The sequence below is a fragment of the Hemiscyllium ocellatum genome, chromosome 11 (assembly GCF_020745735.1).
Source record: "Hemiscyllium ocellatum isolate sHemOce1 chromosome 11, sHemOce1.pat.X.cur, whole genome shotgun sequence".
Classification (NCBI taxonomy): Eukaryota; Metazoa; Chordata; class Chondrichthyes; order Orectolobiformes; family Hemiscylliidae; genus Hemiscyllium; species Hemiscyllium ocellatum.
In genome coordinates this window covers 31,834,410-31,857,158 of record NC_083411.1, presented here as the reverse complement: position 1 = coordinate 31,857,158, position 22,749 = coordinate 31,834,410, and the positions used below count along the sequence as shown (strand labels likewise).

At 40.4% G+C, this 22,749-nt stretch overlaps 1 protein-coding gene across 1 annotated transcript in view; it reads left to right on the top strand.

Moving 5' to 3' along the window:
* Nucleotides 1-22,749, top strand: part of thoc2 (THO complex 2) — a 144,766-nt gene that overhangs the window by 6,120 nt on the left and 115,897 nt on the right. Inside the window, exons 2-5 of the mRNA XM_060832504.1 lie at nt 7,979-8,037; nt 12,464-12,555; nt 18,587-18,638; nt 18,740-18,810. Coding sequence (XP_060688487.1) covers nt 7,979-8,037; nt 12,464-12,555; nt 18,587-18,638; nt 18,740-18,810 — 274 coding nt within the window. The remainder of the gene's footprint in view (nt 1-7,978; nt 8,038-12,463; nt 12,556-18,586; nt 18,639-18,739; nt 18,811-22,749) is intronic.

The following is a 22,749-nucleotide window of genomic DNA, read 5'->3' as shown; positions in this document are numbered from 1 at the left end:
GGGATGAACTCAGATTTCTCCAGTTTCCTCATTTCCCCTCCCCCCACCTTGTCTCAGTCGATTCCCTCGAACTCAGCACCGCTCTCCTAACCTGCAATCTTCTTCCTGACCTCTCCGCCCCCACCCCACTCCGGCCTATCACCCTCACCTTGACCTCCTTCCACCTATCACATCTCCATCGCCCCTCCCCCAAGTCCCTCCTCCCTACCTTTTTATCCTAGCCTGCCTGGCACTCTCCTCATTCCTGACGAAGGGCTCTGGCCCGAAACGTCGAATTTCCTGTTCCTTGGATGCTGCCTGACCTGCTGTGTTTTAACCAGCAACACATTTTCAGCTCTGATCTCCAGCATCTGCAGACCTCACTTTTTACTCGAAGATAATTCTTGAGATATCAATCGGAACATAATTTGAAATTGAACCCTGAAAGTCAAAGTGGAATTAATCGGCTTCTAGTCGTGAAGAATGGGATTGGAGAATAAGTCTGCAGTTGTATGCTTCATGCAAATTACTTTTCTGACAATAAATTTTGGCTATATTTTCTCACTTTGCTGTTGCCAGAATAAAACAATATAATCAACTTGGATAGAATGTTTAGCGACAGTCTTACAAAGAATTTGGGAAAAATATAACTTGAAAATTCCGCCCATGGTGGAATTTATTACAATAAACAATTGTTCATTCCTGGCCTGAAATTCATGTTGTACTTTTATTACCTAAGAGATTTTCTTTTGTTTGTTTTCTGTCTTGTGTAGTTCTATCTGTCAAGTTTATATTTTACTCTTAAATGTCTAGCATTAATAGCTTTCTTGTCATAATCCAAGCAAGAAAAGAAAGAGTGGATCGGTGCATGGCCTGAGACGTGGTGCAGGACAGGGGGCTTCAGATTCTTCAGACGTTGGGATCTGTACTGGGGCAAGAGGTAACCATTTAAAGGAGACAATTGTTGCTGGGACCATTGCCTTTGTGGGGAGGTTCACTTCTGTTATTAAGAAGGATTGAGTACATCCACAGGGCAATGTGTAGCAGCATATAGAAGTAGAAAAAATGAATAAGGTACATTAAGTGAGAGTATAGGACAGGAGCAGTTTAATATTAAATAGCAGACTAAGAAGGATCACAAATAAGCAATATCACAGATTATGGTAAAAAAGGTAGGTGAATTATAAGCATGAGTAACTTGTGTGGGGATGTGGCGATAACATTGGAATATTAAAAATGGTGAAGGGATGTGAAGAGTTTAGAAAAGAAAGGACGGGAATCTGGTTCTTTTAATGGGATAACAGCATTGATTCGGGTAAACATTGGAAAGAGGGAACAGGAAGCAAGATTTTTGAAGACAGTTCATGTCAAAAAGGTTCACACTAATTGGGAAGTTCTCTCTGCCTTGAAAGCAAGAGAAAGAGAGATATGGAAGAGCATTTCTGAAGGGAAATTAGAAATCTTCAAGAACTGTATGACTATGACTCTCAACCTGTGGAGTGGTCATATTGGCAAATTTGAATATCCCAAATATTGATTGGGATAGTGTTATCAACGAGGAAGGAACAGGAGGAATTTCTGACGTGTTCTCAGACCTTGAGGATTGGAAATGGCAAATGTGACACCTTTATTCAAGAAAGGGTGAAAGGGCATTGCAAGCAACTGCCTCCAATTAGTTTGATGTTGATGGTAAGTAAAGTTGTGCAAACAACTTTTGGGATGTGGAATGGTTCATATTAATTAAGGTTAGCCAAGACAGTTTTTACATACTTGCATCCACACAGATATCAAGTTAATTTCAAGCTATCTAGTAACATGGGAAAGCATAATTATTATTAGTTTGATACATCAATCATTATATGACACAGTGCTCATTGTATAACTATTGGACAGACAAATGCTGTTGACGATACAGGCAGAACGCTAAGTGGTGAAATCAACATTGTTGACGAAAAATCTTTGACCCTTTACTAATTGTGGACAAACGTGTGGCATAGTATTTGCTGGAGCCTTTTTATCTTTTGGAAGCAGTAACTCCAGTTATGAATAGTGATGAACAATTAAAGAAATCAGTGGAGAAGGAGGCTCTACATGTATAGGGAAAAGTGAGTACTGCAGATCCTGGGGCTCAGAGTCAAGATTTGAGTGGTGCTGGAAAAGCACAGCAAGTCACGCAGCATCCGAGGAGCAGCAAAATCAACGTTTTGGGCAAAAGCCCTTCATCAGGCATCCAATGAAGTTCTCTGCCCGAAATGTCAATTTTCCTGCTCCTTAGATGCTGCCTGACCTGTGCTGTTCCAGCACCACACTCATCTTGATTCTACATGTATCCCCATTCACACTGATGGGCAGCCCACCACATGGGTGCAAAAATAATCATGAAGCATTTGCAGTAATCTCCAGCCAGAGATGTGAAATAGCCAAGCTATTTCATCTTGGCTTCCTACAGGGATTGTGTATCCGAGATGCCAGATTCTAGCAAATTCTGTTCACTCCACATGGTAGCAAGAAAATGACTTTTAAGGCTTTGAATGCTGCAAAAACTGTGGTAGTTGTTGCAAATCTGTGAGTGCTGAATTAGCGACAGAACTTTGACTCCACATGGACTGTGAGGTGGTGACTCTAACTACTTTGTCATGGATGGATAGCATATCTGTGACAGGTAGATTGGTGAGTATAAAGTCAATTGGATGATTTTGTTTTTGGTTCATTCGCTAACTGCTACTGCACCAGTGGAGCAGTTATGCCCTGTAGTACTATGCTAGTTCAGTCAGTAGTGGTGTACATTCTATGCCCTAGCCACTGTGTGCTTCCTCCAAGTGATTTTCAGCTTAGTGTGTTGACTCATCAGCTAAGGAAGTTTGATAGGTGGTAACCAGCAGGATGTTTTCTTAGCCTTGTTTGACCTGATGTCACGAGACATTATAGAGTCAGGAATCAATGTTGAGTATTACCAGGGCAACTGCTTTCCTATGATATACCTGTTTGCAATCACCTCGTGGTCTGTCTGGCCAGTGGGATAGGACAAAGTCTGGGTAAAAACAATGACTGCAGATGCTGGAAACTAGATTCTGGATTAGAGTGGTGCTGGAAAAGCACAGCAGTTCAGGCAGCATCCGAGAAGCAGGAAAATCAACGTTTTGGCCAAAAGCCCTTCATCAGGAATAGAGGCAGAGTGCCTGAAGGGTGGAGAGATAAATGACTAGGACAAAGTCTCAGATAGTGATGTCTGTGCCACTGTTTGGCATGATTCCTTCATGTTGACTGTGCCAGGTTGTTGCTTGACTCGACAACGCCCCAATTTTGGCACAACTGTTGCCATTGTCTTTTGTGTTTCCGCAGTTGATACTGGATTGTCCGTCCAATTTAATTTCTTTGTTTTAGTCTTTTGGAGTAATTTTTGCAACTGTGTGACTTCCTGAACCATTTCAGAGTGTAGTGGAGAATGAAGCACATTACAGTGGGAAGAAAGTGAGGTCTGCAGATGCTGGAGATCAGAGCTGAAAATGTGTTGCTGGAAAAGCGCAGCAGGTCAGGCAGCATCCAAGGAACAGGAAATTCGACGTTTCGGGCATAAGCCCTGATGAAGGGCTTATGCCCGAAATGTCGAATTTCCTGTTCCTTGGATGCTGCCTGACTTGCGCTTTTCCAGCAACACATTTTCAGCACATTACAGTGGGTCTAGAGTTATATGTAGGCTGGGTGGGGATAGCTGATTTCTTTTCCAAATGGTCTTTGAATCAGATCAGTTTTTATGACAATCAACGATGGTTACGTGGTTGTCATTGGGCAAGCTTTTTTAATTCCAGATTTTGTTTTAGTGAATTTTGATTCAAACATCTGTCTGTCAGGATTTGAATGTGTATCCCCAGAACATAGCCTGTTTGACTAATCCATTGCCATCACCACTGTCCAACCTTCCCTACGTAGTGTTCTCTGAAGAGAACACATTTCTGAATGTAAAAGGGCAAGTTGGTAATGTTATGAAGGTGTAGGTATGTAAAAATGTTACATTTGGTTGACACAGTGCTGTGTTGCCGTGGAACAAAATACTTTCAAATTTGTCCAGTCAGTTTAAATTATGCAACGGATACCAAAATCCAATCTAATTTGATTTTTACTGTTTGGGATGACATAAAACCAATTACATGATCCAATGTTTTGGGGTATAAAAATCAGACATTTTGAACAGTAAGGGGGAAAGAACATCAATGAGCACCAACAAATAGACTGCTAGCCGAGTAGGTCTCTGAAAAATACCTGTCTATAAGAAATTTATGTAGCAGAACCCCCAAGTCGACCTAGAGGAGTCCACAGAGAAAGTTTGACATCTGGAGATGATAACTGGGTTTGAAATTGATTTTGCTGTAAATTTAAGAGGGAATTTATTGGACCAGTATTGTAGAGTGGGAGGTGAAAGACAGGCTTAAGGGAATGGAGTTGTAAACCAATTCTTCTTAATGTTCTCTGTTGGACTGAAAGAATTAAGTTAATTTTTACTTTAAATAGTGATCTCTGAGATAGTTCTTTGCCTCTCAAAATTTAACAGATTATGGCATGAGGTGAGCTTCTCTGTGTTTTGGGTTTAAATTGGCAGAGGGGTTTACACTGTGTTGTAACAGTAAGGTGATTAAGAAAACATAAAGAATGTTTCCCTTTATTAGCTGAGGTGCAGAATATAAAAGCAGGAGGAGATGTTATGGTGGATTTGTAGAAAACATTAATTTGGCCACATCTTGAGTATTGTGTACAGTTCTGATTACGTATTTGCAAAATGAGTGGGTACTGAGGAGATTTATGAGGGTGTTGTCAGTAATGCATAAATGCAGTTTTGAAGCAAAATTGAAGAAGCTATGATTGCTCTCTTTGAAACAGAGGTTAATTGTGGGATACAAAATAATGAGGGGTCTGGTTTGCGTGAATAGGAAGAGCCGTTTCACTCAAAGAATTGCCTCTGTTCAGTCACCGTTTGTGAAAACATTCTTCCGTTAGACATCACATCGATTACACGCCTCTCGATAAAATGGGAAAGTAGGTCCTCTGTGCGCTGAAGAAAATGTCTCAATTTGTTTTTAATATGACATTGAATTCTTGACCTTTCTGTAACAGCTGTAAGGGTGGGTCATCACAATTACGTTCTCGACATTGTGATAACTGTCATCAGGAAATATCTTGGGTCAGAATAGGCTAAGGATACTGCAGCAAATAACTTGTTTCATGACTCCTCAAAGCCTGTCCACATATACTAGGCACAAGTCAGGAGAGTGATGGAATACTCCCCACTTGCCTTGATAAATGCTGCTCCAATATCTCATAAGATGCTTAACACCATCTCGGACAAAGTAGCTCATTTGTTTGACACTGCATCCACAACCACTCACTCCACCAATGACACTAAGTTGCAATAGTGTGTATCATCGAGATGCACTGTAGAAATTTGCCAAAGAATGTGAGTTCTTTCCAAAACCACGGCCACTTCCATCTAGAAGGGCATGGGCAACAGATACATGGAACAACACTACTTGCAAATACTCCTCCAAGCCTCTCACCATCCTGACTTGGAAATGTATCGCCATTACTTCAGTGTCGTTGATTTGAAATCCTTTTGAATTCCTTCTGAAAGCATTGTAGTCCATCAATAACACATGGACTGCAGCAATTCAAGAATGGAGCTCACAACCAACACCACCTCAAGGATGCAAAGAACAGACAATAATTGCTGTTCGAGTTAGTGATACCCACAGTGGAAAGTGAATGAATAAGGTCAGTGACTGGGTGGCATAGGTTTACTATGATTGGTAGAATGAGCAGAGGGGAGGTGAAGAAACAGTTTTGCACCAAAAGGGTGGGAGAGATCTGGAACTAACTGCTTGAAATGCTCAACTCATTTGATGGTTTGCTGGAACGCCTTGTGCTGATTAAGGGTAACTGGACCTGAAATGTTAGTTCTGCTTTCTGTCCATGGATGTAGCCAGAACTATGTATCTCCAACATTTTCTGTTTTCATTTCACATTACCAGCATCCCCACTTCTCGAATTTATTATTATGCTTGAAAGTGGAATTAGGCTGGGCAGCTTCTCTTTTGGTTGGCACAGATATGATGGACTAAGTAGCATGTTTTTGTGCTGGAAACTTTGTGATCCTTTGTACACCTCTGACCTATATTGTAGTTTACCTGACCAATGTGTGGTGGAAAACCTCAGCCACTCTCTGCCTTTTTATGTGAAAAAAAATCTGTGTTACCAACTGATGTGTACACTGTGGGTGTGTACATCTTGTTTCAGTTCTGGCTTAAGTTTCTTCTCAACTTGTTTCTTTGAATGTAATTGTGTAACTGCTAGATGGTTTCATCAGAACCACTGACTTGCTCGTCAACTTAATTTAACCTGCTTTTAGCATCTTTGAAAAATATGAACTCTCAAAACTAAACTATTTCCTAGTTGTTGCTCAGTCGTCTGTAATTCTGTGTTTCAAGATTTCTTTTATTTCATTGGTATTTAAAGTTGCATTGCTATTACTTTTTATAGTCACAGTTCATCATGTTCTTGAATTTTAACTGGATGTCTGGAAATGTAAGCTGGTCAGCTTTTGCTTTTTCCTTGCATTGTTTCCTGTGAGTGGCAACACCCTAAAATTCCATCATCTTTTTTACTTTAATTTTGTGAGAAAGACAAAGGTGTAAATGATAAAATTGATGTAGCTCACATGTTTCCTTGCAAAGAAATTTGATAGATTTTTCTCTGGTTTAAAAAATCTTTGGTTTTCTTCATCTCAGGTTCCATAGTCTTTGCTTGCGTTTGAGTCCAATGTCTCTTTCATTTTAAACATTTCCAGTGACATCAAAAATAAGGAATTTCCTTATGACAGTTATGTCGATGTCCAGGGTTTATTCTGAGTCTGCTATTCTAAAATTTTTGGAATGACGTGGAGGAGCCGGTGTTAGACAGGGGTGGACAAAGTTAAAAATCACACAACACCAGGTTATAGTCCAAGGAGCAGTGCTTCAAAAGCTAGTGCTTCCAAATAAAACCACCTGGATTATAACCTGGTATTGTCTGATTTTTGACTGGTGAGAGGAAGCTTGTGTAACAGTAGAATGTTTTTCAGAGGCAGTTCGTCGGGCTGTTCTGATTAGATTAGATTCCCTACAATGTGGAAACAGGCCCTTCGGCCCAATAGGTCCACAACTCCCTGACTAATGCACCTAATAGCTATGGACAATTTAGCATGGCCAATTCACCTGACCGGCACATCTTTGGAATGTGGGAGGAAACCGGAGTACCTGGAAGAAACCCACGCAGACACTGGGAGAATGTGCAAACTCCTGGAAGTGAACCTGGGACCCTGGTGCTGTGAGGCAGCAGTGCTAACCACACAGCCACTGTACCGCCCATTTGTTTCTGTGTCATTTGGTTGTGCATTTTCTTACAAATACTTATCAGTGCAAGGAATATATTAGTTTTGGTTTCAGTTTGGCCTGAACAAATATCTGTGTATAGGAACACAGCCCATGGAACAATATATCTAAAGTAAAGAGCCATAGTATAATTTTAGGAAGGGAGAAGTTACATGCGAGCTCCACCACCTGTAAGCTCCCCTCAAGCCATATACCACCCTTATTTGGAACTATGTTGCCATTGATTCACTGTCAGTGAAACAATATCTGGAACATCCTTCCAAACAGGTGTGTGTGTGTCTGTGTGTGTGTGTGTGTGTGTGTGTGTGTGTGTGTGTGTCTGTGTGTCTCTTCATCCAAAGACTGCAGCATTTTAATAAGACGGTTCCCTATCAGTTTTTCCAGGCCAGTGACTGGCTTGCAATAAATAGTGGCCCAGCCAGCGATGTCGATATCCCATGAATGAATGATGAAGAAACTAAAATATAATTTTTGTTAGATCATAATCAGATTGTGTTTAGAAGTGTATGGATTTGTGATTATCCCGATTTTGACTGTTGGCCAATTCTTTTAAAATTACTGACAACCATTTTATTTTACAGTGTACAGTTATGTCGCAGTCTTTCTGAAAATCGAGGCTACAATGATGTAACATTTAAAGGTAAGATTCTCTGGGGTGTGAATATATATTCAGATGATTAACTTTAGGCTGACCTGACTTACTTTTGGACTTATTTGGAAATTGGATTACTTCACAGAGAGCTTGCATGGCCTGTGTGGGCTGATTGGCTACCACTTGCTCTGCTGTTAATGACTCTGTTACAGAGTCATAGAGATGTACAACATGGAAACAGACTCTTCGGTCCAACCCATCCATGCCGACCAGATATCCCAACCCAATCTAGACCCATATCCCTTCAAACCCTTCCTATTCATTTAGCCATCTGAATGCCTCTTAAATGTTGCAATTGTATCAGCCTCCACCACATCCTCTGGCAGCTCATTTCATACACATATCACCCTCTGCATGAAAAAGTTGCCCCTTAGGTCTCTTTTATATCTTTCCCCTATCTCTATTCCTGTGGAACCTCTCGTGTAACTAAAGAGAGTCCAAAGATATTGTGTAAGGCCCAGTTGGGTAAGGAGTAGCAATGAGAACCTGAGGCCTTGAGTATTTTAAGACTTCACCGTTTATATCAGCTCACTATGAGGGAACTTGTAAAAGGACTTAGTAAAGTCTATATCGACAAAATCTACCAACCTGCCCTCATCAATCATCTTTGTCACTTCCTCAAAAAATTCAACCAAGTTTGTAAGACATTACTTTCGCTGCACAAAGCCATGCTGTCTATGACTAATAAGTCCGTATTATTCCAAATACGAGTAAATCCTATCCCAAAAAATGTTCTCCACTAATTTCCCTACCACTAATCGAAGGCTCACTGGTGTTTAATTTCCCGGATTATCCCTGTTCCCCTTCTAAAATGAGCGAACAACGTTGGTGATTCTCCATTCCTGTGGGACCTCTCCTGTAACTAAAGAGGGCCCAAAGATATTGTGTAAGGCCCAGCAATTTCCTCACCTACCTCCCTCAGCATTTTGGAATAGATCCCATCGGATCCTGGGGACTTGTCTTCCTTATGCTTTTGGAAACACCCAACAGCACCACCTTTTATGTATTGACAGAATATCAACATACCCCTCCTGAGACTCACCACACACCTGCAATGCAAAGTCTTGATTAAGGACCTGACCCACTTCCTCCTGCTCCATGCATAAAATCCCTATTTTGCCCTTGAATGGACCTAACCCTTTCCTTCATTACTCCCTTGCTCCCTATATATGTATTAAACACTTTGAGATTTTCCTTAATCCTGTTTGCCAAACACATTTTGTGGCCCCTTTTTGCTCTCCGTAGTCCCTGTTTAAGATCTTTCTATTCTTTGATAGCTTTGTCGTCTTCAGTTTCTTTTATTCTTTGAGGGCTCTGTCTGTCTTCAGTTTCCAAAAGCATATAAGATTGTCCTCCTAGTGTTGCCCTGTTTTCCATTTTCTTTCGTTTCAGTACTATTCATTCCTCAGGAAAATTTTTTTGTAATGCATCATTATTTTAATTTTGAAGGAATTTGCCAGCTGCTTTGGTGTCCATTACCAATGCAGGTTCGTGTTTAGTACTGCATGATCTACATTTTCAGGTGCTTTCTCCCTTATGTCTTTGTTATGGGTAAAGGACCTTTGCTTTGGTCTCAGGTTTTCTCACTTCACTTCCTGTCCTGGACTAATTTCCTGGTCATGTTCTTAACTTTCAGCTCCCAATGTGTTCTTACCATTACTGCTTGCTCAACCCCTGGGTCCAAGCTTCCCTGTTTAATTTGAACTGAGGTCTTGGACTTCCATCTTGTGGCAATGTTTATTATTGCAGGTAGCCCTGTGAGACCAGTTACACTAATCAACTTCTGTCACGAGATAGAACCTGGATAGTCGAACAATACTGTAGAATATTAGATTTTTGTTTTATATTTTTAAAATAATTTTTAACACTTCATTTCATTCACCAGTGTAGGAATTTTAGCAATTCCAAGTACAGTCAGTACTGTAATTCAACTTGGAGTTTCCAGGTTTTATCTCTGGAGAAGTCGTCCGCATGGAGCCAAACTTGAGTTTTAATTTTAAATTTGATATTAGTTTTCCTATGGAACTGAAAACTTCGCTAAAGTTGAGATTTTCAGACTTTGTGAGGACACCTTGTGTTACAACTGTGATGGAAGGAATATGCTAATAATCAAGATCCCCACCACTCCTCCAGTAAGACCATTAGTCCAATTGGCAAATGCCCAATTTTTTTCCAGTGCTGCTTTCAAAAAATAAATTAAATGTCCACTAGGTTCCTGCCTGAGCTCAAAAACAGTCTGCTTATTATGAACAAAAACTTTTCGTAAAGCAAGTGATGAACTCTTGCTAACACCTGAGATATGATCTTGAATTAAAACTCTATCTCTTGAATCCCACATGCATAGACACTTGAATAACAAAAACAAAACATGTCTCTGGAGAGATGAGTTTTTTTTAATAAAGGGCGAAAGGAAAAATGTCTCCCTTGGGCCAAAGGTCTCGAAACCAAAGATAATGTGATAACTTTTCACTTCTGCAGAATGTCCTGTTGTCAAAGATGAATTTCTGATACTGGTAAACATGCAATACTGATTCCAATCAAGCTGAATTTGTGACCCTGAGAATTTGGCGCAGCTTAGGTTTAGACAGAAAGAATTGTATTTGGAAACTCTTTCAGAGGAACTTCTCCGAAGAAACATTATTTCAGGAAGTAGACTGCAGCGTCCAGGCATAATTTTGTGTTACGACTGCTAGGGCTGCAAAATAGACCTCTGACATTGGAGAGGGTTGTTCAGCAACTGTTTTAATTGCCTTTAGTCCTCTCCATGCCAGTTGTCCATTTGATAATTCCAGTAATAAATTCCATTTCTTATTTTAGATTAGGTTCTCTACAGTGTGGAAACAGGCCCTTCGGCCCACCAAGTCCACACCGACCCTCCTAAGAGTAACCCACCCAGACCCATTTCCCTCTGACTAATGCACCTAACACTGGGCAAATTAGCATGGTCAATTCACCTAACCTACACATCTTTGGATTGTTGGAGGAAACTGGAGCACCCACCCAGAGGAAACCCACGCAGACACACTGGGAGAATGTGCAAACTCCACATAAACAGTCGCTCGAGGCTAGAATCAAACCTGGGATCCTGGTGCTGTGAGGCAGGAGTGCTAATTACTGAGCCACCTCTCCTCCAAAATCAGTTGATTTCCAGAAAAATGTTGCTCAGAACACATTGAAATCAGAAGTTAAGTAATGACTTACATCCCAGTCAGCAGAATTTCAAGAAATGACAGGTTTTTTTTACAGTTGGGAAAATTTCCAAAAAATACCATCTCTTCCAACCCCCTTCATGTAGTTCTTAAATAGGTGTGTATATATGTTAATACAAAAACAAAGCTTTCATTTTGTTTATCACTTTTTACAACCTTTCACATGTTCAAAAGCACTTAATAGGCAATGAAATATTTTTGAATTATTGTCACTGTTGGAATGCTGTATAGGATTGTTGATTCCTTGGTGATGGTTGCAAGTTGTTTCACTCAAATCCCCCATCCCCCTCAGAAATACTACTCTCAAAGTTGACCCATATTATTTGACATTTCTTGATCAAAGTTGATGTATAGTCTTCTGAATTCTGGTCAATTCTGAACTGAACTGCAAATCATAAACATCTGTCACAAGATGTTTCAGTACTTTAATTATGTCTCCTTAATTTACACATTCTTAAAATTTTCATAAGCCTCATTGATCTTTGTTTATTTTTCTTTGATTCTTAGGATTTTGGTGTCACCGACAGGGTAGCATTTATTTTCCATTTATTTTTTGGTTTTGATTTAATAATGGTTTGGGGCAACCTTGAACCGTTGCAATTCTGTATCTTGATGGCATTCTCACAGTACTGTCAAGTAAGGGACTTGAGGATTTTAACCCAGTCATAGTGAAAGAATAATGATTGTAGGCATTTTCTGACCGTTCTGTTCAGACATTTTGTTATACACTGCTGGTGCAGGTGGGAATATGAACCCCAGCCTCTGAGTTCAGAGATAGGGACACTATTACTGAGCCACTTTCTTCAGGAATGACAATTGTACGTTCACGTCAGGGTGATATGTGACATGAATAGGATGGTGTTCTCATGCATCTGCTGACATTGGCAGCTGTCAGACTTGTGAGGACAATGACATTTATATGTGACTTATTGCAGTACTTCCAGTCGAGAATATATGCTGCTACTTTGCTTTAAAAAAAGACTGCACACTGGTGCAGAGAGTATTTCATAAATCTAAGAGTCCTGTGTTTGTGTAAAAGGGACCAAATTTCTTTAATCATTGAAATTTGCTTTAGCTTGTCAGTGAATTGTCCTTTTATTTACTCCTGACAGTCTCATTTCTTTGATTTCTTGAGTTTCCAAAAACTTTGTATTGCAGTTTTAATACCCTTTTACTAACATGGATTTAATACAATTGGAAAACAGATATTCAACAAGTTTTATACGAGTTGGCGTGGCATGTTATAAAGGGCAATCTAAAACAAGAACAAGCTGCCAGTGCTCTCAGTGATGTAATGGTAAGTGATTCACTGCTGAAAATGTTTTTGCATTCACAGTAATTAAGTGCACCCATTCTATGTTCTTTACATGAGTTTAAATTTAAACCTTGCAGAGGATTGTTGATATTGCTTGAGAAGGGCTCATTGCTGAAAGTTAAAAGATAGCACCGCTCTTATATTTGTCAGTAACATGTCAGTCCCTCAAAAGTGCTATTCTGGCCTGTGCTTACCAAACATAGATTTGTGGCAGCTTCCTGGTTTGGGTCTTGAACAGAGCAATTTGTTTGAACTGATGAATCTGGGCAAAATTATTCCCAAAATACAATATGTAATACTTTGCCTCTGATTTGAGGGGCACAGTTAAAAGTCTAGAATAATACATTTAAAACAAATAGTCTTGTGTCACAGCATTTTAATGTTCTCCATGTGAAATCAACTTTGTTCAGAATTGACATGTATAGTTTTTCATTCACAATTGGAAGGAATTGGTTTCTTCTCATCCAGCATTGATTTATTATATGTCCAGCTTATTGATTACCTAAGCATTCTTGGATGTTTAAGTAAACTGAGCAATTCACTTGGAATTGTGATTAATAGTTTACAAATAGAATTTCAGAGTATTACTTTAAATTTGCACCAGTATTTTGTTTTTCTCATTTGGATTTGTGAAAATCTGGTTTCTGCTTGTTTCTCTTTTCTTCTCTCAGTTAATACAAATTAAGCACCACACACCATCAACACCATACAATCTTGTGAGTGTTGTGTTTACATATGTGAACACATCATAAACAGCAAAATTTCGAAGGCAACAATTTCTATTCAGTTATTTGATATTACTCGAGAGATTTTTTTTTCCTTACGTCAATAATGGAACTTTCGGAGTTCTCAAAAATGAAGAACTTTCCAAATGAGCAGTTATGCTGTCAGCCACTGACCCATAGAGTTTGCTCCTTCATTAGGAAACCTTACTTTTGTGCTGAGATTTGACTTGCAACATTGACTTCGTGACATACAATATCAGAAAATGCAAAGCTGGAACTGTTTTAGTATTTAATAATCATCTTTGTATAATGCAACTCCTTGGTTGTTTTCTTCAGGTTTGGTGTTCAAAACAAAAGCCAAGATTTTATCCAAAATTACATCAGCTTTTTGATTGTAAATTTGTTTGCCCTGAGTTTCTTTTTTAATTATTATCGCAGAGTCCAAAATTCCATGTTATTATATCAGCAATAAAAACTGCTGTGAAGTGATAGATTCTCAGGGGAATGAAGCGCGAACAACCAAGTTTCAGGTATTGCTACGGGCTATAATGCAAAGAGGGGTACATCTGGTTCCAAGAGATCGATTGTGTTCGGGGACTCTCTTGTCTGAGGCACAGACAGATGTTTCTGTGGCCAGCAGCGAAACATCAGAATGTTGTGTTGCTTCCCTTGTGCCAGGATCACGGATGTCTCAGAGAGAGTGCAAAATGTTCTCGAGGGAGAGAGGACCCAGCAAGAGGTCATTGTATGCATTGGAACCAACAACATAGGAAGGGAAAAGATTGAGATTCTGAAGGGAGAATACAGGGAGTTAGACAGGAGTTCAAAAAGGAGGATCTTGAGAGTAGTAAAATCTGGATTAACTCCCGGTGCTACGAGCTAGTGAGGGCAGAAATAGGAGGATAGGGCAGATGAATGCATGGCTGAGGAGCTGGTATATGGGAGAAGGATTCACATTTTTGGATCCTTGGAATCTCTTTTGGGATAAGGTGTGACCTGTACAAGAAGGATGGATTGCACCTAAATTGGAAGGGGACTAATATACTGGCAGGAAGGTTTATTAGAGCTGCTCCAGAGGATTTAAGCTAGTTAGGTGGGACGCAAGGAGAAAGAGATCAATCTGAGACTGGTACAGTTGGCAAAAGGAGCGAGCCAAACAGTCAGGGTAGGCAGGCAGGCACAAAGCAGAGAACAAGGCAGGGCTGATTAATTAAACTGGATTTATTTCAATGCAAGAGGCCTAACAGGGAAAGCAGATGAACTCAGGGCATGATTAGGAACATGGGACTGGGATATCATAGCAATTACAGAAACATGACTCAGGGATGGATAGGACTGGCAGATTAATGTTCCAGGATACAAATGCTACAGGAAAGGCAGAAAGGGAGGTAACCGAGGAGGGGGAAGTGGTGTTTTTGATAAGGGAGAGCATTACAGGTATACAGTGGGAGAATATTCCTGGAAATATATCCAGGGAAGTTATTTGGGTGGAACTGAAAATAAGAAAGGGATGATCATTTTATTCGGATTGTATTATAGAACCCCGAATAGTCAGAGGGAAATTGAGAAGCATATTTGTAAGGAGATTTCAGTTGTATGTCAGAGTAATGGGGGATTATGGTAGGGGATTTTAACTTTCCAAACATGGACTGGAACTACCATTGTGTTAAGAGTTTAGGTGATCAGGAATTTGTTAAGCATGTACAAGAAAATTTTCTGATTCAGTATGTGGATGTACCTATGAGAGAAGGTGCAAAACTTGACCTACTCTTGGGAAATAAGGCACAACAGGTGACTGAGGTGTCAGTGGGGCTGCACTTTGGGGCCAGCGACCGTAATTCTGTTAGTTTTAAAATAGTGATGGAAAAGGACATACCAGATCTAAAAGTTGAAGTTCTAATTTGGAGAAAGGCCAATTGTGACGGTATTAGGCAAGAACTTTCAAAAGAGGAGAAAGTGAGGTCTTCAGACGGTGGAGATCAGAGCTGAAAATATGTTGCTGGAAAAGCGCAGCAGGTCAGGCAGCATCCAAGGAACAAAAAATTCGACGTTTCGGGCATAAGCCCTTCTTGGGAATGATTCCTGAAGAAGGGCTTATGCCCGAAATGTCGAAGCACTTTCAAAAGCTGATTGGGCAGATGTTCGCAGATAAAGGAATGCGTGGAAAACGGGAAATCTTTAGAAATGAGATAATGAGAGTGCAGAGACAGGGTGAAAGGAAAGGCTGGTAGGTAGAGAGAATGCTGGATGACTAAAGAAATTGAGGAGAAAATGTGGACTGCAGATGCTGGAGATCAGAGTCGAGAGTGTAGTGCTGGAGAAGCACAGCAGGTGAGGCAGCATCCGAGGAGGAGGAGAATCAACTTTTTGAGCATCAGCCCTTCCTGACGAAGGTCTTATGCCCTCTTGATTAAAGAAATTGAGGGTTTGTTTAAGAAATAGAAGGAAGCATATGAAAGGTATAGACAGGATAGATCAAATGAATGCTTCGAAGACGACATAGGCAATAGGAGTATACTTAAGAGGGAAATCAGGAGGGCAAAAAGGGGACATGAGATAGCTTTGACAAATAGAATTAAGGAGAATACAAAGAGTTTTTACAAATACATTAAGGACAAAAGGGTAACGATCGATAGAATAGGGCCCCTCAGAGGTCAGCAAGGCAGCCTTTGTGTGGAGTTGCAGGAGATGGGGGAGGTACAAAACGAGTATTTATTGTGGAAAAGGACATGGAAGGTATAGAATGTTGGGAAATAGATGGTGACATCTTGAAGAAATGTTCAGACTGCAGAGGAGGAAGTGCTGGATGTCTTGAAACACATAAAAGTGGATAAATCCCCAGGACCGAATCAAGTGTATCTGTGGGAAGCAAGGGAAGTGATTGCTGGGCCTCTTGCTGAGATATTTGTATCATCGATAGTCACAGGTGAGGTGCCGTGAGACTGGAGGTTGGCTAACGTGGTGCCGTTTGGCTAATGTGGTGCCACATTTTAAGAAAGATGGGAAGGACAAGCCAGGGAATTATAGACCAGTGAGTCTGATGTGGGCAAGTTGTTGGATGGAATCCTGAGGAAAGGATATACATTTATTGGGAAAGGGAAGGACTGATTAGGGATAGTCAACATGTCTTTGTCCGTGGGAAATCATATTTCACAAACTTGATTGAGCTTTTTGAAGAAGTAATAAAGAGGATTGATGAGGGCAGAGTGGTGGACGTGATCTATATGGACTTCAATATGGCGTTCGACGAGGTTCCCCATGGGAGATTGGTTAGCAAGGTTAGATCTCATGGAATACAGGGAGAACTAGCCATTTGGAGACACAACTGGCTGGTGGTAGTGGAGAAGGGCTGTTTTTCAGACTGGAGGCCTGTGACCAGTGTCGTGCCACAAGGATCAATGCTGGGTCTCCTACTTTTCATCATTTATATAAATGATTTGGACATGAGCGTAAGAGGTTTAGTTAGTAAGTTTACAGGTGACACCAAATTTGGTGGTTCAATGGACAGAGAAGGTTACCTCAGATTGCAATGGGATCTTGCTCAGACGGGCCAACGAGCTGAGAAGTGGCAGATTGAATTTAATTCAGAGAAATGCGAGGTGCTGCATGTTGGGAAAGCAAATCTTAGTAGGACTTATACATTTAATGGTAATGTCCAAGAGAGTGTTGCTGAACAAAGAGACCTTGGAGTGCAGGTTCATAGCTCCTTGAAAGTGAAGTCGCAGGTAGATAGGATAGCAAAGAACACATTTGATGTACTTTCCTTTATTGTCAGTGTATTGAGTACAGGAATTTGGAGGTCATGTTGCAGCTGTACAGGGCATTGGTTAGGCCACTTATGGAATATTGCGTGCATTTCTAGTCTTCCTTTCGGAAAGATGTTGTGAAACTTGAAAGGGTTCAGAAAAGATCTACGAGGATGTTGTCGGTATTGGAGGATTTGAGCTATAGGGAGAAGCTGAACAGGCTGGGGCTGTTTTCCCTGGAGTATCGGAGGCTGGGGGGGGGTGACCTTAAAGAGGTTTATAAAATCACGAATGGCATGGATAGGGGGGTAAATAGACAGGTCTTTTTCCTGGGGTGGGGGAGTCCAGAACTAGAGGGCATAGGTTTAGGGTGAGAGGGGAAAGATGTAAAAGAGATCTAAGGGGCAACTTTTTCACGCAGAGGATGGTATGTGTATGGAATGAGCTGCCAGAGGATGTGGTGGAGGCTGGTACAATTGCAACATTTAAGAGGCATCTGGATGGGTGTATGAATAGGAAGGGTTTGGAGGGATATGGGCCGGGTACTGGCAGGTTGGGATATCTGGTTGGCATGGACGAGTTTGACCGAAGAGTCTGTTTCCATGTTGTAAATCACTATGACTCTATGACTCACCCTGACACAGAGGCTGCATTTGACTGATTGTGGCATCAAGGTGTCCCAGGAAAACAAGAGTGAATGGTCGTCTGTGGAAATTTTCTATTGGTTTTAATCAAAGTTGTCATGGTTGGTAATCAATCACCTCGGCTCCAGGGCATCTCTGCAGGAGTTCCTCAGAGTAGATTTTTTTCTAATGTACCTGTTCAGAAATGTGTGTAATAACATGGGTGGGTGAGATTTAAACCAAGGCTCTCATGGTAGGGGCACTATCAATTCATTGCAAGAGGCATAGAGCACAGAAAAGAAAAACCCTTTGTAGGGGTATGGGTGGGTTGCGCTTCGGCAGGTCGGTGTGGACTTGTTGGGCCGAAGGGCCTGTTTCCACACTGTAAGTAATCTAATCTAATCTATTTCTGTCCATTCTTAATGCAAGGACATGTGCAGTAGAGCTTTGTGGGTTATGCATGGATGCCGGCAAGGTGAACATTGTAAACAGAAATAACGAAGAATGGAATAAGATTTTGGCATCGGATGAGCTGAGGCAGGGGTGAAGGTCAAAATTGGTGGTCTTAGTACAGTTGTTTGGTTGGTAACTTTTCTCTCAGCATCAAACCTGGCACAAGTTCGTGAGCTGTCATATTAAACCACGTATGGTTGCTAAGGAGAGAGAGATAATTAATGTTACATTTTACCACAATATTTCTTGCTTTGCCTCTAGTTTGCACTTTGTAATCTAGATTAGAGTGGCGCTGGAAAATCACAGCCGGTCTAGTAATACGCTAGTTTTAAAAACGAGCTTGGATAAATCAAGATGGCACCTGATTTCCTCCCACTGCTACACCCTCATTCCAGAAAAATAATGATTTTTCTGTGGATGAGCCACTATTGGTTATAATGGATTATTTTTCCTGTTCATTTTGCAGGAACTTCGAGATGATATGTCATCCATCCTGGCTGATGTTTTCTGCGTTCTTGGTGAGAAAGATGAGTGTTCTTTGAAGCAGTGAATTTTGGTTAACTTATTGTTGATTACCTTGAGAGTTCAGAAGAATAATAATAGAAAATGTTAATTTCAGATATTGAAACAAGTTGCATGGAAGAGAAAAGTAAAAGAGATCATTTTACTCAACTGGTTTTAGCATGTTTGGTGAGTACCTTAACATATAAGTAATGATTGTATTCTTTGGATATTTTAGTTTTAAAATGGATTTATTTTTGCATTGTTGTCACATCATGTCTGCCATGTTCTGGAACATAAATCACTGGTACCCAATGTATCCAAACAATTAGTAAGCATGATACACTTACTTGCAATATGGTTTCTAATTGCTGAAGAAGACATTTGATGTCATCATCAAAGCTATGTTAGGTGAGGATTTCAAGGTACATTTGTTCTGCCAGCGGTTAAGTGTTTGAAAATGAGCGAAATTAAGATAACTAATTGAATCCTAAAGTTGGTTATGATGTAGTGGCTTGCAGTGCACCTGTTGTTAATTCCTACCACCAAGAAGTTATGTAAGTCAAAGGAATAGGAAAGCGAACTGATATTTGAAGAATGTTATGTTGTCACAAAGCAATTGAGAGGCAAAGCGGTCATGGTAACAATGGCATATGCATGTTGTTATGGTCTTGGACCTGAACCCAATTTGGGGCAAGAACTGGTTAGGGGGTCAGTATATTCTTGTTTAAGGCAGGTTAAGTTTGGGAATCCTGGTTTGTTCCCAACAACATAAAGCCACATATTCAAACCCTTGGAATCAATGTCACAAAGATATATGTATTTGTTTTTGAGCATGTGATTTTTAAAACTTTTGACTGAGTCAAGGCAAGATATTAAAAATTCCAAGCTTATCTGGGGGCTGATGTAAGACCATCAATAAATGACCTACTGGGAGTGGGCAAAAAGAAAGACTGCTGGAATCCACACCTATTGAGACCTATTTTGATCTCAGCAATATATTAGCAAATACGAAGTACTAAACACTGCATCATGGTTGCTGTGTCCAGGTCTACATGAAAGACCCACATCTCCCTCACTCCAACTCTGCTCTCCCCACCTATGAGTATGCCAGATCTGAGCTACTCACTGTGTGAATAATAAATCTTTACTTTTGATTTGTTTGTTCATTATCTCATGTAAGTTAACTCTGGTTCTCAGTTTCCTTTTTTGTTACTATCATTAAATTATTGAGATGTACAGCATGGAAACAGACCCTTTAGTCCTACTCATCCAACAAATATTCTAACATAATCTCGTCCCATTTGCCAGCATTTGATCCACAGCCCTCTAAGCTCTTCCTATTCGTACACCCCATACAGATCAATACCACAAAGCCTTCTCTGATAAAAATAATGCTAGCTTCCCGTCTATCCTTAGAAATTCAGTTTTTTATCTTTGGAAGTACCCTTTTTAAGTTGATCGTGCACCCTCTTCAGTTGTTCTTACTGCTTTCCAAAGTGTCATGCCTAGAACTCGGCTTACCATTTGAACCAAGGCCAAATCAGCTGTTAAGTTGAGCATTTTGAATGTTAGTGGAAGGCATTGGACTCACATGTGAGAAATGTGGATAATGTCACCTTTATGATATTTGGTTTATTTCAGTAAGCACTCTATCACAAGTGTCTAGGCTAGTATTAAACTATCAGTTTGGATTACCATTTCTTTAGATCTTAAACAGTCAATCTTACTTTTAAAAAAACTTTGTTCAAAATTCAGCAACATTTGCTTACTGAACAGTTTCTCATTTATGTTTGCATATATTGAGGGTGTGATTATGAGTGCGACAGGTAGAGGGATCCAGGAGGTCACCCTGCAGGAGCCTCAGCCCTTGAGCTTGTCCAACAGATTTGAGATTGTTTTTCCCTATGTGGACGAGGGCAGGGACTGTAGGAAGGATGAGCAAATTGACCATAGTCTTGTGGTGCATGGAGCCATTACGTAGTGTTGGGACAAATCCTCTGTCCCCGTGTTCGTTTGGAGGAGAGAGACACCGGGTCTGATTAAAAGTATAAACCGGTTTAATGAGAGAGGATCGTACACAGTACAGTGAGGTGTCTAGCTCACTGGAGAAGGCGTTCTGACTATTTTTTTACTTTGTCTATCCTTTTGTTCTCTCACATTCCAGAGTTACATCCTTATTTGGTAAAAAGCAGAATTTTCGTATGTGATTGGGTCTCACCTGATAACGTTCTATTACCTCAGTTTGAGCTACGTGCATCTAGACACGGCTCTAATGTCCTGTTATCTCTCACCCTCCCTGGGGCCTCTTCAGGCTATGCCATCAGCTTTTCAATCTGTTCTTAGTGGAACATAATGGCTTACTGTTGTCTAGTGAAGCTAACAAGTTCCAGACTTGCTAATACTACCTTACGTGAGCACTACCTAACAATAAAGTTTCTTACAGTAGGGACAGGAAGAAGAAATATCATAATCAGGATAGTACAGCAAGGGTAATGGACACCATTCTCTGCAACCAGGATTGAGACTCCCAAAAACTGTATTGCCTACCTAGTGCCAGGGTTAAGGATATTTCATCTGGACTGTAGAGAAACTTGGGGTTGGAGGGGAAAGATCCATTTATTATGGCCCACACAGTTACCACTTTTGTTACCATATTTTGTCAAGCATTTATGAAGATCTGTAGCTGGTTGGATTCATTGTTGATCTGTTCACTGAGCTGCTAGGTTTATTGGCAGATGTATTGCCCACTTTTTGGGTGACATGGTTAGTGCTGTGTTGCCTCCTGTGAAGCACTCCTGGACTGTTTGACTTTGAATTTATGTGGTACTGATTGAGCTCTTTCCAGTTGGTGCCGGTTCCGGTTTTACATTACAGCGGCTTGTACAAAGAGATTCTGTTGAAGGAATACAAGTAGCTATGTAATAAACATTTAAAAAAAAAACAATGAAGGTAATCATCTCCAGATTACTACCTGAGGCATGGGTTGATTGGCACAGAGTCAATCAGATTAAAGAGATAAATGCATGGTCAAAGACTGTGGGAGAAATAGGTTTGAATTCGTGGGACTTTGGCACCTGGACTGGGGAAAGAAGTTGTTCCATTGGGATGTGCTCCATCTTAATCATGTTGGGACCAAAGTTCTGTCAAAATGGATAGCTGGGGCTGTAGTTATGTTTTTAACTAATAGTGGGGTTTGCGGGGGTCATGAATGATCTCACGTTTATTCACAGCTGCCAGGTTTCAGCCTATTCATCTCACCTATCTGCATTATTTTTCTTCACAGCATGTTATTATGCTTATTTTAGTTTCATCTGCAAAGTTGGCGAATGTGCATTCTAGCTGTGCATCCAAACATGAATGTAGATTGTAAATAGTTGGGACCCAACATATGAATATTCTGACAACCTACTAGTTACATCTTGCCAACCAAAAAAGATCCATTTAACCTGACTGTTTTCTTTTGGTTAGCCAGTTCTCTATATATTCTCCCTTGCCATGTGTAATCTTACCTTCTGTACTAACCTTTTATGTGGCACTTTAACACATGTCTTCTGGAAGTCCAGATATACTACTACTACAGACCTCTGTTATCCTCTTCGCTTATTACATCTTTGAAGAACACATGGAATTAGCCAAACACAATTTTTCCTTCATTAAAACCCTGCTGGCTCTGAGAGATTGTGTTTCTTTCTCCAAATATTTCAGATTCCCTTAGAAATGGATTCCAGTCGTTTTCCAGGAACAGACGTCTATCGTTCCTATTTTTTGCCCCTCTCCTTTTTTTTCAAATAAAGGCAATACTGTAGCAGTCTATCAACCCACCATAACTTATAGGGAGAAACTGAATAGTTGGGGCTTTTTTCCCTGGAGTGTTGGAGGCTGATGGTTGACTGTATAGAGGTTTATAAAATCATGAGAGGCCTGGATAGGGTGAATAGCTGAGGTTTCTCCCCTGGGGTGGAGAGGGGGGTGCAAAGCTTAAGGACATAGGTTTAAGGTGAGAGGAGAAAGATTTAAAAATACAACTTTTTCACAAATGGTGGTGCGTGTATGGACTGAGCCCAAGAAGTGTTGGGGGCTGGTACAGTTACAACATCTAAAAGGCATCTGAATGTATATATGAAT